At 42.6% G+C, this 19,150-nt stretch overlaps 1 protein-coding gene across 1 annotated transcript in view; it reads right to left on the reverse strand.

Annotated features, from left to right (window-relative positions):
* Positions 1-19,150, reverse strand: part of LOC138261624 (zinc finger protein 665-like) — a 211,254-nt gene that overhangs the window by 95,586 nt on the left and 96,518 nt on the right. The window contains exons 7-8 of the mRNA XM_069210749.1: positions 11,239-11,325; positions 10,712-10,801 (exon numbers count right to left, since the gene is read on the reverse strand). Coding sequence (XP_069066850.1) covers positions 10,712-10,801; positions 11,239-11,325 — 177 coding nt within the window. The remainder of the gene's footprint in view (positions 1-10,711; positions 10,802-11,238; positions 11,326-19,150) is intronic.

Raw genomic sequence — 19,150 nt, forward strand, 5'->3', positions numbered from 1 at the left:
GATCCCAGTGAGACAGGACAAAAACATACTGACATACATGTAAAATTGGGGGTAACATGCCAAGAAAGATGGTACTTTCCTACACTGATCTTATGCCTGGAGGTTTAAATAGCCACCTCGCTGCTCTACAGCTTTTTGAATAATAGCATTGCTAAAAGTAAAGTCTTATGTTTTGAGGGCAAAAGTTCGTGTAACTATTCTAATTACCCATGGTACCTTGGCGGGGATAGATTGAAGGTCGTGAATACTTACAGGTCTTTAAGGAAAATTGTGTGTAGCACTTTAAATGATTCAGAACATATTTCAAATAGCACCTGCAAGGCTATATCCCAGGCTAAGGGGCTGGGTTCATTCTACAGAGCAATGGGGCAGAGACGTTTTCCCACCTACTCACTATATTTAAATCCAAAATCCCGGCTACTTTGTTGTATGCAGTGGAACTAATTGACGTTGTGATCTGGGGTTTCTAAGACAAAATTAAAGGAAACATTTTAAGGAACTTGTGTGGTTGTAACACTCTGGTGGCAGTTGTGGCCATAAGACTTGAACCAGGGTTAAAAAGTTTATTTGTCAATGGTCTAGCAAAAGTGGTCAGTTGGGGTCATCGTATATTGAGAAGCGATTCTAACTCATTAAGGAGTTATATGAATAAAGGGATTTTTGCAATAAAAAAACGAAAATTCCATGTTCTTTCGGAATTTCTCAAATGCTTTATACATGTTTAACTTAGAACTGGATCGAGTATCATCTTTCTGTAACCCAATTAAAAGCGTATCTGGATATGACCTCTTCTATCATAATTTTTCGGCTGGACAACAAGGCTTGTGGTACAAAAGATAAATTTGAGATGCTAAGGAATTCTTCTATCTTGAAAAAACTGCAACAATATTTGACCTGGAACATGGATCACTGTGTTAGGCGTTTCTTGCTAATTATTATGCTTAAATATGCTGCCCTCAAAAGTTTTAACTTCTAAATGGTATAAATCATTTAATATTGGTAAACTTTGTAATAAAGGTGTCCAAGATTTAAAACATGCTATTTATTTGTCCTGCCTCATTATACAGACGCACCTTTATGAAACCCTTGTTCTTATAATCTCAAGATCAAACAACAGCGATGGTATCCAATTATTATTTTCTCGCCTAATTAAATATTCAGTTTAAAAAAAAAAATATTTTAAAATTTGTGTTGAACGTTGGGATGTCATTTTTATATTTTTGGATGATGAATTTGTTTGTACCATGGTGGGTGATTGAAATAGGCACAATTTATTTGTCACACTTGTTATTTACACTGTCACAAACACCAATCTTGAACGATAGCAGTTGCCAGTTTGTCATTATTTCCTACTCCTAATAAAATGCTTTTTGATTGTATTTTCTACAATTTTAACTGTTTATGGATTTGAATTAAATGTTTTGTATAACCTTATACTTTTAGATCACAAAATCACTTGTACCATAATGGGTTACTGATTTTATGATTTTACTATTATGATGCTATTATTTGTGGTATTTCCTTTTTGATTTATTATGTATGTGTGGTATTTCCTTCCCTTATGTGGATCTCATTGGTGTTCCAAATCATGAATAAATAAACGTTGATAAGGAAAACACACTTGTGTTAGTGTGTGGGAAGGAGATTGAGAAGATGGAAGCCTGAAACGTTTGTCTGTGAAAATGTGGTTCAATAGTGCATTACGATGCAATATCCTTACATATACAGTTCAAACTGTGCTAAAAAAGAGATAAGTTAAAAGAGACCATTAATACATCACTCTAACGTTGGAATATTTAATATTAAATGGACAGACAAAATCAGCAAGTGCTTCTCAAAAAAACACTAGAAGGCCCAGAGAGATGATAAATAGGCAAACAAATGTTTCCAATAGGGGGAGGGAGCACTGGACAAATTAACACAGAGGGCACAAGTGGGAATATAATAGCCAGCCCACCAACCAATATATTTTATCAAGTTTTTATGATCTGGAAGAACCAGGTCCAGAAAATTCAATGAACCACGTCTCCCTGGGATAAAGGATGTTACGGTTATGTGGTACAGCAAGGTCTGAAACTTCAATAGTATAATGGGGAAGAGACTGAGTTCTCAGAAGTAGACAAGGTAGGTTGAGCAGTTGCACCCCACACTTTCAATAGTCTTCATCACAGACACTCCTGTAGGTGACACACTCCTTTAAGTGCCCATGCTCATCAGAGAGCTCACGGTCCTCAGAGAGCTTGCACACCTTGAACAACTACAGCAACATCTTGTATCTCTTTATCTGGAAATCAGAAGATATTCACTGATTCTCACTGACTTTCCGCCTACGGGAGTCTCACTTGTGGATGTATAAGCAACTACCCCGTGATTCTGATTAGAGGAGCAGTGACACTGAGAAACACGATGGTAACATCATTGGCTATCATTTTCATGATATTTGAAACAGTACATCAATGCACTGCTTTCAAACATATGATTCCACTCAAGCCAGGTGCGTGTATATCAGCCAACCAAAGAATATTTCCTTGCTCCCACTTATGCACTCAGTCCTGTCTCCAGAGAAATATTTACTTGAGGAACAAGAATATCTTTTTAGCAGGCAGACTCACAGTCCAATTCATTTACTGCTACTTACAAGGAAGTTATGTTGCTGTTTATTCATTTGTGACAATACTGCAACATCCATTAAAGTGTCCGATAGTACTGCCTTATTAGGCTGATATGACCGGTCTCTATAAAGGTCTCTACTATAGTTTGCAGATAAATTATGTAGCATGAACATTTAAGTAGATTCTAAATCAGGGCATCATGGCGTCAAATGAAATCACTGGGACTGCAGAAGAAACCTCGGACTTGTCAGTCCATCACTAATGCCATGGGTTGGCAGTGAGACATTACTCTTGCCTTTGCTCGCACTAATCGTAATCTATAAGCAGCACATATAACACTCATTCTCCCCTTCAACTAACCCACTATGAAGGAGAATTCCCTCTCAACAGGTCAGGGAAGCATCTATGGTCACGTCCACTGTTTCCTCTCATATATTCCAAGATTATCAAATGGAAATGCTCCAAAACAAGAAAAATACTCCAACCATCAACACACTTGTCGTTCTGGCTTCTAAAATAATAATAATATATGGCCATGTGAAACTCTTGCAACATTTTGAAATAAGCAGAGTGTCCACCCACCAGGGCAACCTATACCTTCCAGTGGAAGATCTTCGATCCCCACAGGTTTCAAGAAGAAGCTTTACTCTAATATCTTCTCTATTTGGCCAGATTACAGCTGCAGTTTCATTTCATTAAGGTATACCTTTTTTAGATTCCTTATGATGAAGAAATTCCTTGACGAAATTGTAAGTTTCAATATATTTTATTAATGTATACAACTTATTATACACTGCCATCTGGAAAACCAACGACATATCTCTTCGTACCACTTCATATCCTCTTACACCTCTTATTCGCCCTCCCCACATGGTTCAATGTCTAAGTATCATCCAGAGCAGGTTAACTGAACTCTCGGATGCTTTCCTGTAGTCATAAATTCGTCAAAGTAACCATCCTGCGGGAACACCTAGTAGCGGTCCACCTCTGGACATTCCAGATGTGTGACTACAAGAAAATATCCTTGGCCTTCTCTGTGTGGGGCAAATAGTCTACAATATTAGTTTTTCCACCGAACAGACTAAACAGCAACTATATTCTTTAATATATTTAATTAATACGCTCTTTTCTCCTTGCAATAAATAATTATAAGAGGGACCGCAGTAGTGATCAAGAATCTACTTGAAAGCTGGTGAACCACGGAAGGCTGTCTGTCAGCTGAAATGGGTTGAAATATGGAAAAGATGTGAGAATATTTATGGTTCTAATACATCTCCCCACTTCCTGGTTTTAACTTTATAACTGACCTTCATAATAATCAACAATTTAGAAGACCAACAAACAATTTTATATTTCAATATATTTTTCACAATAACTGAGTGAAACAGTCCAGCTCCCTTAATATAAAGTTGAGCCCGTCTTTGATGTGCAGGTTGCACGCCTAGAAGTTGGACTGAACACAATGAAAGATTGCTTATGGTTTCCTTTAGCCAAAGCATAAAGTAGGCTTAATCTGACTAGCAATTTGTCGTTTTGGGATGGCTGTACTTTGTTTAGGTTGTTTCAGTGTGTCTCTGGAACACACATACCGTTCAACCAGTGAAATATCCTCTCAGTCCCTTCAGGTCTTTAAAGATAACTTGGGTCTCCTTAAGCTATGCAGTCACACAGGTCTCATTGTGTTATTCAAATGTGGACTACCAGTTGTCCTCAAATTCCCTGAGAGCCCCAGAACTAATAGTGCTCTCACATAGTCAGTGCTCAGTCTCTTTGGGCAATGGCGTTCCTTTCAATCACTAGAAACATAAGAGAGAAACATATTTTATTTTGCACAAACTTAATCTGTATCTTGAGCCACCGTAACTAGCATTTCCTTCCTCAGCAGCCAAAGCTGCTTTTGTAACCAGACCTGTTCAAAAGGAACCTGACCAGGATCTGCTGCTTTGCTGCAAGTAGCATGTAGAACACGATCTTAACCTTTCACATTTTCTATAGTTGATTGGGTAGAGTGAATAAATTGCTTTGGAGGGGAAATCAAGCAATTTACTTCACACCTCTCCAGAAAAGGCAGCCAGTCTAGGACAGAGCCATGGTACATTAGTAAGAGTGCCTTCATCCCTGCCACCTCTCAAGTATGTGATACTGTAGGATCAATCAATAGCATGTAAGTGGTTTGGTGTGTTATATCATCTACAGAGGGTCTTATACAAGGGGCCTTTCTCTCCTGCATGTGACAAAAAGTTATTAGAGTTCTCAATCACCTCCTGTAACTGTTCTTGGTCTAGCCGTATCCCCAAGCTTCTTTCCCATACCCTTTGCACTGAGTTTCCCCTCTCTCTGGATTGAGCATGACACACATCCTTCATGTGGTGTGACCCACACCAGGGTGGCTCCAAGCAGTTTTTATTAGGCTGCAAGATGCAATCTGGCTACTGCAGTGAGCTGTGGACTTTGTGGTTCTCTTTTTAAAGGTCAGGTCTTTGCAGCCTTTCTGAATTCTGATTGATAATTGCCTATGTTTGCTTTATCAGGGTGCTCCAGAACTTGCATGTTTGTACAGAGAAGCAGTGCCTGACCAACTGCGTCCCTTTAAAAAGGGTGAAGATAATCTAGAGTGGAGCCATCCTAAAACTGGGATTATTTTTTTCAGTTGAGTTGACACTGAGTAGATGATTAAAAACAGTTTTTATTCCATGGAACCCCTGGTAGGCAACACCATGGACTTTGAATGAGATTCCTATTGCAGTGGGAGGCCAGCAGGGGTGACATGGTTGATTACGTTCAGGTTTAGAGCGTATCTAGCTGCAGCACTTTAGGGTTATTATACTTTGCTGATTAGGTATCTCGGGAGCCAAATTTTAGAATCCACTGGCATAATCAAGACATGACACACATAGAGCTCTTCAAACCTAAATCCTGCCAGGGAATCCCTTTTGAAGTAAAATCAATGTAACTATTTTCATGATGTACAATGCACTTTTTTAGCCATTTGGTTAATTTGAGTTTGGAGAGAAACGAAGCCTGTGATCATGCCCACACGTTTTCCTTTTGTTGGGGTGGTTCTATTTCTTTAGGCCAAAGGGTGAACACTCATGTTTGTTCCATGTTCCATGGGTGAGGATCTCTGTTTATTGTAAGCTGAATTGTAACCCTTTCTCTGGCAAACTGTGGTCTAAAACGAGCAAGCATTGGCTGAGTCATGGGTTGGTCAGGTCTGCAGGCGTTTCTAGTTTTAGGATGATCTGTGTATTGGCAGCATAACTATAGCAGCTGACCTAGGAGATGGGCAACTGTTAGGTCTTGATTGGCTTCAACCCAATGGATTAACTGTGGTGAGCCAAAAGGTATAAGAGTGACAAACTGAGTTTGGTCTGCAGAAGAGGACTTCATCTAATTATTGGCAGTGGATATGATTCCTGGTTCACCTACTTTTTGGCTTAGTGGCCGATGATAGTGTCAGTGGCTGCAGGTGAATTAGAAGGACAGTGATTCAGAATCAACAGTGTTCTTGAGGTCCACTCATATTGCAATGAGTGCAGATTCACAGCCACTGTCCAGTTAGGAACCTGTCTGTCAGAAGAGGTTGTTTTATATGAGGAAGTCCACAATGTGAATAAAAGGTTTTTCAAAAGTCCTTTCGAGCACACTCATAAACCAAATCAAAGTGTACTCAGAGTTCTTCCAGGAAAGATTCCTTTTTCTGTTCTCCTCATCAAATGCTTCTAACCAACATGTTGTTTATTCAGCCAGGTCGTCTAGACTTTATCAGGGATAGAAAATATATATAATTGACTTATCATAAAGTAAGGAGAAAGGAATAAAGAATCTTTATTGGAAGAACTCTGAATACACTTTGATTTGGTTTCAGAATGTGCTTGAAAGGACTTTTGAAAAAGTAACTGGGTTTGCCTTAACTTGAAGAGCTTGGTGTGGCTCCTCTCAGTCTTCTTGAGCACACTGTATATGCATCTGTTCACTGTGCTACTATAATGAGTTATCTGCACTACCATAACTCTGCCCCCATACATTTCTGTAGTACATGAATAAAAGTTGTATTTACATCTAACTTGCAGAGGACCAGTTAATTTTATATTACTCCAAAAGGTCACTGAGTCCCAGTGGTTAAAGACTTGATTGCTTACTAGTGGCTTGATGTAAAGTGGTTTTACTTTGCTTGTGGAATTCTCCTGTTGAAGAGCATGAAGTAATGATCTGCGCAGTGTGGCACCAGAAGTTCCTAAGAAAATGTTTCTTAGGAACAAGTTACTCACATTTGGTAATAAATTGTCTAGTAGAGACTCATATCTAACCACAGCTTCCTCACCTGGTGAATTCCCCCAGGTGGCACACTTAGTCCAACTAATTCTGATAGGAATTCCCGTGCGCAACATAAGGTGGTGTTGCGTGGCATCACATCAGAGCTGTTGCACCCAGGATGTGATGTCAGGACCACTAAATCTGCACAACTTCAGGGCACTCACATCAGTTTCTTTCTGATCTCTGTCTGCTCTGTCAGACACGGACCCTATAGAAATCAGACTATACTAGTCTGCAGAGCTCTACAGTAGATTGGGATCTTATTAATGGACTATATGAATTAATTCCACTGAATGGGAAGGAGGAATCTGCAGTTAGATGAACGAACAAGCTACCTACTGTTAGTAAAGCTCTTTCTGGTAGACCCTCCCTGGGTGTCAGACTGGTTCTAGAAACTCTTTATTAGTACCTCTTTGCACTGGTAGGTGACGTGGTGGGGCTACAAACGGATGCTGTTGCGCTCTAGTGATCACATGCAGAGCTTCTATAGGCGCCAATCCCCCATGCTGATAACCGTTGCTTTTGAGATTGTACCTGCCCCCAGAAGCAGAGCCCAAAATAATACAGGTGTGACCAGTATTCAGACTCCTAGACTTAAGATCTTATTAATAGATAGAGTCCAATTACGGAACAAGTAGAATCACAAGGAATCTTCGGCTAAGTAGAGTCTCTACCAGAAAGTGCATTACCATAGGTAAGTAACTTGTTCTTCTGATAGAGCATTCTGGACACAGATTTCTCACCTTCTGAATACAAAAGCAGTGCCTATTTGGAGATGGGTCTTCATAAGAAAACTGGTCTTGACCTTTAAGGTGGGGAGCTGGAGGTCAAGGACTCAGACTGTCCTATGTATTATCACGGCATAAGAAGCATTACACTCAGCAGCAGAACAAGGGAATGAAAGGAGTCCTGAATCAGGGGAAATATCAAGGCCACTAGCCTCCTGTAGGTCACACCAATTCTCCTTGTGATATGGTTGGCCAATCTCCTTACCCACATCTTTGTCATTGTCCGAATCCATACCGAATAGAGAATGCAGAGCATGTGTTTGTTGTTTTGAAAGCAGATCTAGTAGAGGAAGTGAGGCCTCTAAAGCAGACGAGCGCAGCATCAGTCAAAATCAACATGCCATAAACTCAGCATCAGGGAGGACAACTGGAGCCCAGTCTTCCAGCATTGATTGAGTCGGCATTGGCAGTGAGTCAGCATTGACGCCAGAGGTGGCCCTGTTGTGGGCTCTGAGGGTCCAGCTGATGCCGAGGGCAACTCTGCTGTCAATAATCCAGGTGGAGAACCTCTCAGCTCTGCTGGGCATGCAGGCCGCCAAAGGGAGTCAGCCAGCATCCAAAGAGGCTGAGCATGGCCGTGTGGAACTCTTTGATCTGTGCTTGAAGGCGGATGACCTAAACACTTGGGTTCTGCCGGAACAAGTTGTTGGATCAGCTCTGAATTCAAATGACTTCAGGAACGAGATACAGATGTATGGTGCCATCCTGTGCCTTCTTATGGGAATGTAAAGGGTGGGAAGGGGCCATGTCCCTCTTAGATTTCTTGTCTTTTTTGTTCAACCTACTCAAGGACTTAGATCGAGGCAAAGACCAACCTCTGGAATGGTTCTTGCAACTCCTAGGTATCGAACAGAACTGAGATCAAACTTTTGACTTGGATGTAACTCATCATGAACTATTTCAGTGCTTGGCGATGTAGAGTTTTGCCTCGCGTTCTTGTTTTGCCTTAGGTTCATCGGCATGCAGTCACTGCAGGCCATAGAATCTGGCCACAACCTTAGGTACCAGAGGCAATCTGATGAGGATCTGTCAAATACGTTTGGTTGCAACTGTCCTACAGGGCTTAAAACCTATTTTGAGACTTAACATGCCCACTAAAAAAGACACTGCTGATCGAGCTAAGGTCTCAAAGAGACAATAGTTAGCTTAAGATCCCCATCTAGTGGCAAAGAAAGAAAAGAAATTATGTCAGCGGAATGGAGTAGTGCCTATGTAGGCTCAGCACGACAATTCCGGAGCAGAACAATCTGAGTGTAGAGTCGCCCCGCATCACTTACCTGCATGAAGTACTGCTGAAAAGTTTCCGTATCCAGTCTAACACCTGAGGAATATTCAAAATGTGGGAATCTGCAACTGAAAGTCTTTGTCAGAAAAAGTCTTTAACAGAGAAGGTGTTACCAAAAGTAAGTAACTTGTTCTTCTGTAAGAAGATTTTAACCGTAGATTCCTCACTTGGTCAATAGATACCAATGCAGTACTTCTTCAGTGGTGGGTCAGTAGAATGGCTCAGACCAGGAAATACTGCAGGGCAGATTAGGCAAAATGCCATCACGCTGGATCATGACCATTCAAGCAGTAGTGACTTATGAACATGTGGAAGGACACCTACATAACAGCCTGGCAGCTTAATGAGACAGGCACACAGTGCACCAGCACTGTAGTAGCAACTTTCGTTCTGGTGTAATGAGCATGCACGCATTATGGGGGGGGGTTTTAGCTAGCCCATAGCAGATGTTAATAATAAGCCAATTCCTCAGGATATGGCTCTCTTTTGTACTGCTTTACCCTTTCTCAGACTGAAGAAGCTCACAAAAATCCTTACAGGGATGAGGTGGAGAATAGAAAGCTGGCAAGGCGATGGATTGCCCCATATGGAAGGACGTAACTACCTTAGTCAGGAGTACCATTTTTTCCCGGGGGACCAATTTGCCTAGGAAGAGAGATGTATATAGCTGTTGGCAGATCGGCGCAGGTGTTCACTCACAAGGATGAAGTAATGGCAATGAGAAACACTGTTTTGAAGTTAACAGGCATAAAGGACAGCTCTGCATCAATTCAAAGGAAGTGCACAACAGATCAGTGAGAACCACTGGCCATTTAAACAGAACTAGAAACTACTGCATTAGATAATTAGGAGAAGAAAACACAGTTTAATTTGATTCTTCACATTAACAAGGGTGGGGATGAGATGTTGGCCTGACTTAAAAAGTGAAAGAATGAGAAAGAGAATGGAGAGTATGAAGAGGAATGGGCTGAGAAGTTGAGAATGAGGGCAGATGTAAAACTAAGGCAAGGGGACAATTGAGGAAAATGATGAAGTCCGGCTGAGTTACTAGGCAACTGACACAATCCTATCTTCCATTGTTGGCATGCGTGTACAGAGATGACTATTGTCTCTTTCCTATATCATTCCACGGTTATGGGGCAAGGTCGGCTATGTATCTGAAGAAATGGTGAGACAGTGACCCCTGTCACACATTTTACTGTGGTGTGCTTGGCCTGGCACTGTCACCCCCAGTACCAGCACATTTTATTGTCAGCAGTGTGCACTTCATGCATGGCCGAAGCCTTGTGACAATAGCCAACTTCTGGCACATGAGGCTGCTACAGCTACCATTTAATTCACAAATAAAGTAAAGGGCGAACTAAACTTCAGCTTAAGAGCAACAACTATGTTGTAGCAGAACGCCCCGCTTATATCATGCAGCAACAGAAAATCTGCTTGATGTCGCCTTAGATGTTCTGCCTCTGACATTTTATGATACTTCCTAATGTGCTAATAGCGTACACCATTCTTGAATACACCAATGACAGCACAATCCATTCACCACTTGAGAAAGGATAGAGTAGGCGGAGCAGGATTTTTCCAGATATTCTTCAGACACCACTCAGATAACAATCTCTTCAGCCTACACGAGTTACAAAATACCACTGCTGCCTAGCTGGCAAGTGCAAGGTGACTAGTGAATACAGGTTTTTTCTGGTTTTACTCACATGCCGTGCTGAATCCAAGTAGGTGATCACTGATCATCTGCTCCTCTTCTTCACTTTTTATGAAGACTGGAGGTTTAATGAATGGATATACTGCATAAATTAAAAAATAAAAATAAAAAATAACGTGTAAAATTCAAAAATCGTCCTTGGCAGAAAATGGTCTACTGAATTTATATAAATACAAATCAAAGTTTACAGTAAAGGGAATAGTGCATGTTAAAAAGCCATGGGTTTGAGTTTATTCCCAGATGCCAAAGTTCATAGAAACAGTGGGAAAATATGCTTTGTACCTCCCTCTGCTCCACTCCTGAAACACATGCAAATAAATATGCTCACATAGTAATACCAGTGACGATGGCACAAGTCCTGGTTTTGATGCTTCAGAACTTCTTTACAAATCACTCTGGAGATAACTGATGCCACTACGGAGCTGGTTTAGACTGAACCCAAACCAGAACTCTATAATCACCTCCCTAGGCCAGTGAAACATTACCATTACACTTCAAGCATTATCTTGTTTTACTCACTTGTGCTGCTGACGGCAGAATCCTGGTTACTGATTGACTGATCAGCCTCTTCACTTTTAATGCGAATTGGAGGTATGTTTGGATAATCTATGTAGAACATAATAAGAGTTTTTACTTTGTGCTGAGTCATTAATTGTTAATTAGTCTTTCTGCTTATGCAATATACACAACTGGACATTTGAAAACAAGAAAATGGACAATAAAGTGGACAACTGTGCAGGAAAATGCATAAGATTTTTTAATGATTTCATGTATTGGTGTTATTAGCATCGGTGTAATTTTAACTCTACGACATTATAAATAGTTCATGTCACCTTGTTCACTTCTTTGCTCTTAGAAAATGATCTTTCAATTTAATAAAGCCTTTAAAACTGCAGAATGACAGACAAAGGAATGCACAGGATTTTAAAATGATGACTGAAACAGCTATCTTGTCAGACATGAATCAAGCCACAGTGCAGAAGGCAGTTATACATGGTCTAGTGTGTGAAAATGTGAGATCCACAAAGATCATTTTCTTAGGTCACATGTGGCTAGTTCACACTGTTCTGGTACTTGCACTTTTATTTTTCAATTCTAAATGCAGAGGTGCAAATATGATGATGCAAGGGAACAGGAGCACTGTCCCAGCAAGATTATTGTCAAAGCTTGATTGTGTGCAGGATACCTTTTGCATATTTATGTCTAAAATGAGATGGCAGCTTCTTAAACTTTAAGAACAAAACCAGTATTATGTAGTGCACAGATTTAGTTTTTTGCCTCCCGGAATGGTCTAACCAGCTAACTCAGGGTTGGAAATATTTTGACTATGGTAGGGAGATGGCTTAGATCTCAGTGTTAATTACAGTGGTGTAAAGAAAGCTTAGGGGACCCCCCAAACCCCCCAACAAAAGGTATGGTAGTGTCCTGCATCAAAACCGCATTTCACTCTTCCCCACCACTTCCTCTTTTTATGATGCTTCACAAAGTACAGCTAGGCCACAAATGACACACACCATCGGGCTCTAGATTTATACTACAGACCAAACCCACAGAGAACACGCAGGCTGTGTAATAGGTCATTAAGTGTATGAATATCAATTGTACAGCACCTCCACCTCCCAAAAGATCCCTATCACCAGTGGAATCCCTGTGGGTTCCATTTTGTCCTGTGTCGTCTTCAGCCTCTACACGGAGTCTTTTGGGGCCCTACTCACAGAAAACATCAAAATTCACCAATAGGTTAACAATACAAACTCTACTTGAAAGTCTCCTCTGCTCCAGACATTTAATGCCTTAAATATTGGCTCCACCCAGTGCTTAATTTGTAAATAAAAATGTGCCAGTGCTCAAAGCCCTCCTCTTAAACACACGGCTGCTGCAATTAAATATGGGACCACGGAATACTGAGGCAGCGGAATCCTGAAGCCATTTCAGGCCTCTTCGATCTATTTAAAGCCACTCCCTGCCCCTTCAATTTACTCTTGCAGCTTTCTGCTTTCTCCCATTGCGATGCTTTTTTGTTTTTCTCTGTCTTTCCCATATGTGTCTTTTGCTCGCAGCAAATGCCTGAGGCAGAAAAATAAGCGCTGGCCCTCAAAAATAAGTGCCGGTCCTCAGCACGGGAAACAACAAGCACAAATTAAGCTCTGGCTCCACCTCATTCAGTCCTGGATGTCCAGCACCTACCTGAAATTCAAACCCAAGACAGAATTCCCATTACTTTACAAGAACATCAAGTAAGAAATTGTACAAACTTGCATCAATGAAACAAACCTTGACAGTTTCAGATCCCAACTTTCACTGAACACCCAGCCACTTGGATGCACCCAGAACACCAACCTCACTCTCAAGGAACACATTGTCACATTGAGCGTACTCGCAAGGCGTCCGTACTGGAAGACGCTGTAGCCATAAAATAAGGAGTTGCAGACTAATGGGTTATTGAAACACTACCGGTGTTATGGATCAAAGTTTGGAGTGGAGGAATTCACAATTTTGACTGTTGATGATTAGTGCCTGAATTAAGAAGCCCTGAAGAAGTCGTAAGGGATATAATTATTTCCCAAGACGAAACACGTGTTGGCTGGAAGGACTATAACCTGTGGATTACAGACTGTGAAATGTGAATCAGATTCGGAATAAAAACTTTGGATTCATCAATTAACTTGACTGGTTGACTCCAGGACCATTGTGATATATTATGGACTGATGTATTGAAATTAATATTTTTTTTGTGAAGTGTTCACTTAATATTCCTGTTTTTCTGTATCAAAAGAAGGGACCCTCGCCACATTTAGTTTGTAGTTGGAGGTGTCTTTTCCTCCGAGGGTAGGGTGTTTCCCTGATGAGGTTCGCCGATATCTACTGTGGGTAGATTATTACCCGTAGCGCCATATATCCTTAATTCACACCCCGCTTCGTTGTTTTCCTATGTTTCTCCTCTATCCTTTCTCTCTCTTCCCTGCTTTCTTTCCTCCTTGTGGCTCTCTCCACTCGATTTGGGGACTCGTCATTTTGGTTTACTTTGCACTTCAATGCCATCTGTGTCTATATCACATACCTAACTTTCTCTCTCTCTGATCGCTCCTTCGCATCTGTCTGTATCGTTTGCTCTGTTACGCACCAGTCTCTGACTCTTCATCAACCATCTCTCTCTCCCTCTACTGCCCTGTGGTATCTTGCCTGCAAGTTAGACTGGAATGTTAGAGTCATGTTTTATTGTAATGAGGTAGATAGTAGGGATCTTAGAATGGGGAATACAGAATTTAAGTACAAGTGGAATGATGCAAGTCAGCTGGTCCCCAGCAGCTGACATGGATGAGACATTTCTAGTGTACCGATGTACTTCAATAAATCTTCTCTTCATTACAACTAGTGGGCTCATGCTTCTTCACATTGGCGACAAGCGCGGAAAGGTACCGGCTGCACTTGTCTCAAGAAACTCCTTTGGTTTTATTAAGAAAAGAACGCTGCAACTTTACTTTTACATACTACGAAATGTCTCAACATGGACCCTGAACCTGTCTCTGCTTAGAGTCAGTGTTTTGGTACAAGAAGGTATTGTGATTTTTACTTATGTATTTATTTGGCTCACATTACGAGTAGCGTTTTTTACCGACTTGTTTTGGGCTCACCACGTCACACTGCTCGCGTTGCCCGCACACTCGTGTCTGCTGCCGGAGATTCACCCTTTTGTCAACTGGCTCATCTCATCCCAGAGGAGATAAACTGACGTGGGGAATTACAAGGCGGGGACCGGGAAGTTTGTCTGCTTCACTAGGGAATGCCTGTCCAACAGTAAATTACAAGGCACGGCGTTACCTCTTCCCCAGAGCACTCCTGTGTATTTACACCATCGGGCGTGCCACAAGATGTTTTTCAAACGCTTATCTCCCGTTGTGTGCGGGCTGCTCGAGCGCTCATTTGAATTACCACAGCTGTTTTCTCCAGTGCTCTTCTCCTATCACGAGCCGTTGACAGTAAAGTTTTCTTTACGTTGTTATGTGTGGTGTACAATAACCTATTCCCCTAGAAAGAAAACGTGAGCAACGTTGTAGCTGCCATTTTGAGAAGTTGGGCAAACTTAGAGGCGTTCAAGCAACAGTGTGACATGCCAAGTGCTCTGTGACGGGCACACCGGTCTGCCTCAACTGCTCGGTGAGGGGCACACCATTAAGTTTCACAGCCAGAGCAAAGTACACAGGACTAGCGAGCAACACGGAGATCAACACGCCTTCGTTGGCACGTTCCATGGGCGTAGGAAGTGTGGGGGACGCGGGGGATGTATCCCCCCCAGATTTTGGAGGGTGGGGGACACGGGGGACGAAGGTGGGGGGGACAAGGGGACACAATAATTTCCCCTCTCACATCTATTATTCAGAGGGCCATTAGCACACAAAAGGGCTACTTATAACAGCCCTGTACCGACCATCCTCCAATCTGATGGTAACAGAATGAAGGTGAGTCAGGAGGCCCCCTGCGCCCCCTGCTCTTTTGTTTGTCCTGTTCACACCTGTGGGCATTAAGGGTGCTCATAAGAACAAAGGGCACGAGGAGGAGAAAAGAGTTTTGGATGATTACTGTCTGCATCACCTGCTGCCTTGAAGAGGAGCACTGCAGTATGCCTTCAAGAGGAGCTGCAAGACATTGAGCAAGATCTAAAGAGATAACAGAGTCCCACTTAGCCTGACACCTGCAGGCTAGAAAGGAGACTCTGTGAAACACAATGTTTGTATTTGCCTAAGATCACACCAGTTCGTGAAACAGTGAAGTCGAGATTGGGCCCAGATTTTACCTTTTCACGCAACAATTTAGCTATTAGAAGGGTATATTTTTCTAACATTTATGTTTAATGTTTTGTTATCTAGGTAATGAAGGGCTTGATTATAGAGTGGCTAACAGGGAGAAGCCATATTTCATTTTGGGCAGTTATGTCTAGCGTTATTATTTATGTTGTTATCGTTACATACTTCAGCATATTGAAGTATATTATCTTTTCTCTATCTTTTCTTCACTGTACTCTGAAACAATCTACCCTATGCCACTGCACCCTACACCACTTTTCTCCACTCTGTGCTACTCTACGCCACTGCAATCTATGCTGTACCACTCTACACCACTCTACTATGCAGCACTCTACACTACGCCACTGCAATCTATGCTATTCTACTCTAACCATTGCACAATACACCCCTACACTCTTCACCACTTTACTCAAATCCAATGCACTCTATGCCACTGCACTCTATGCCAATCTACTCTGCACCGCAGCACTCTATTCCACTGCTTTCAATGCCACTGTACTCTGCACCACAGCACTCTAGGCGACTGCACTCTATGCCACTCTACAATACACCACTGTACTCTGCGACCCTCTAATCTGCAACATTGCACTCTGCAACTGAACTCCATGCCACTCTACTCTGCACCACTGCATTCAATGCCACTGTACTCTGTCCCACTGCACTCTTTTCTGCACCACTGCACTTTAATCTACTCTACACCACTCCACTGTAGGCCCTTCACTCTACTTTGAAATCATCTCCTCTATGCGACTGCAATCTACGCAACTCCACTCTATGCTATGCCAGTCTAATCTACCCTGCACCACTCCAATGTACCCTGCGCCACTCCAATCTGCTCTGCACCGCTCTATGCTACTGCACTCTACATCACTATGCTCCACTCTGCAACAATCTACTCTTCACCACTATACCGTACTCTGCAGCAATCTATTCTATGCCACGGCACTCTATGCAACTCTATTCTACTCTGCACCACTGTACTCTAAGCCACTCTTCTCTACTCTGCATCACTCTACATCACTGCACTCTACACCAATGCATTCTATGCCACTCTACTCTACACCAATGCATTCTATGACACTCTACTCTACACCACTGCCCTTTATGACACTCAACTCTGCAACACTGCACTCTGCCACTGAACTATACTCCTCTCTACTCTGCACCACGGCACTCTACTCTGCACCGCTCAACTATATGCCACTCTACTGCACTCTACACAAATGTACTATATGCCACTACACTATGCCACTCTACTCTGAATCACTGCATCCCACCATTGCACTCTACACCAGTCTACTCTACCTTGCACCACTCCACTCTACCATGCACCGCATCACTCTATGACACAGCACTCTGAACAACTGCAATCTATGCAGTGCCACTCCACTCTGCTCCCCTCTACTCTTCACCACTCTACGCTACTGCACTATACGCTAAACCAGTGCTGTCTTCGTCAATGCACTCTACACCACTTTACTCAAAACCAACGCACTCTATACCACCACACTCTACGCCAATCTACTTTGCACCACTGTACTCTATGCCATTTCACTCTAGACCACCCAACTCCACTCTATGACACTTCACTCTGACATTACACTCCATGATACTAGACTCTGACACTCTATTCCATTAAACTCTAACACTTTCTCCACTCTGTAACTCCCTACACAACTCCCTGTACGCCACTCCATTCCACTTTACTCCACACCACTCTATGCCACTTCAATCTACGATACTCTACTCAACGCCACTGCACAGCCCTCTATGCCACTCCACTATTCAACAATGTACTATGCTCAACAACACTCTACCCCACTTTCTCTATGCTAGTTCATGTTACTTTACTTCACTCTACTCCAGTTCACTCTTATTTATGCCTTTCCACTATACGACACTCTGCCACTCCACTCTATTACACTGTGACAATACTCCACTCTACTACTACTTTATGGCATTGGCGCTTGATTAGAGATTCAGATCTCCATTGATTGCCTTGTCACTCATATGAGACGTGAGTCAGATTTATCTTCGCCATTTTGGTTACAAGCACTATGTAACCCTTTTAACTCAAGCTTAACGAAGGCTTAGGATGATCCTGATACCTGTCTAGGGGATCGAAATATCGTTGGCCAAAGTACCTTGACTTGAATTTGTGATATTGTACATAAGTTGGCATAAGCATAGGTACTATGAGCTAATGACTTCTTGATTCACTATTTGAGTCATTCATGTAAAAGTGGGTGTATAACAGCGTGTAAATCACTATTGTGGATGCTAACCTTGTAGGAAAGTAGACTCTTTCTAGCTTGGTTACCCCCACATTTGGCCTGTTTGCCAGTGTGTTTGAGTGTGTCTACTGGGATCCTGCTAATCAGGACCCCAGTAGTTATGCTCTCTCCCTTAAATTATGGTTGTTGCATACTGGTAACCCAGTATTTCACCCAAGATTGGCATACTGGTGCCCCCTTATAAGTACCTAGTATATGGTACTTAGGTACCCAGGGCATTGGGGTTCCAGGAGATCCCTAGGGGCTAAAGCATTTTTTTTGCCACCCATAGGGAGCCCATGCAATGGCTTCTACAGAACTGCCATTGCAGCCTGCGTGAAAAGGTGCATGCACCCTTTCACTGCCAGTTACACCGCACCAGGTCACTTATAAGTCACCCCTATAGCAGGCCCTCCAGCCCTGAGGGCAGGGTGCAGAGTACCTGTGAGTGAGGGCACCCCTGCACTAGCAGAGGTGCCCCCACGACCTCCAGGACCATTTTCCCAGAATTCAGGAGTGTGGGGATGCCATTTTACACGTGTACTGGAAATAGGTCACTACCTATTCCCAGCTACATAATGGTAACTCCGAACATAGGTATGTTTGGTATCAAACATGTTGGAATCATACCCCAAGGCTTTTGCAAGCATTGGTTGTATGATTCCATGCACTCTGGGGGCTCCTTAGAGGACCCCCAGTATTGCCATTCCAGCCTTCTGAGGTTTTCCAGGCAGCCCCAGCTGCTGCCACCTCTCAGACAGGTTTCTGCCCTCCTGTTGGTTGAGAAGCTCAAGCCCAGGAAGACAGAATAAAGGATTTCCCTTGATAGAGGGGTGTTACACCCTCTCCCATTGGAAATAGGTTTGGAAGGGGTAGCTTCCTTCCCCAGGCCACTGGAAATGCTTTGAAGGGCACATTTGGTGTCCTCCTTACATAATCCAGTCTACACCGGTTCAGGTACCCCCAGTCCCTGCTCTGGCACGAAACTGGACCACCACCCCAGGTGTGCTGTTCAGAGCTCCTCCAGAGGGTCCCTGAGTTTTGCCATCTTGGATTCCAAGTTGGCAGCAAACTCTGGGAGCATCTGAGTGGCCAGTGCCAGCAGGTGGTGTCAGAGCCGTCCCCTGATAGGTGCTTACCTGTTTAGCTGACCAATCCCCCTTTCAGGGGTATTTAGGGTCTCTCCTTTGAGAGGTTCTTCAGATTCAGATTGCAAGACTCTGCATCCTTTACTTCACTTTCTCACCTAAGAAACTGCATCTGGACCCTCCAGGAACTCCACAAACTGCAACAACTAAGCAAAGACGACTTCTGCAACATTGTATCTCCAGCTCTTGCCAGCAAATGCAACTG

The sequence above is a fragment of the Pleurodeles waltl genome, chromosome 10 (assembly GCF_031143425.1).
Source record: "Pleurodeles waltl isolate 20211129_DDA chromosome 10, aPleWal1.hap1.20221129, whole genome shotgun sequence".
NCBI classification, from domain to species: Eukaryota; Metazoa; Chordata; class Amphibia; order Caudata; family Salamandridae; genus Pleurodeles; species Pleurodeles waltl.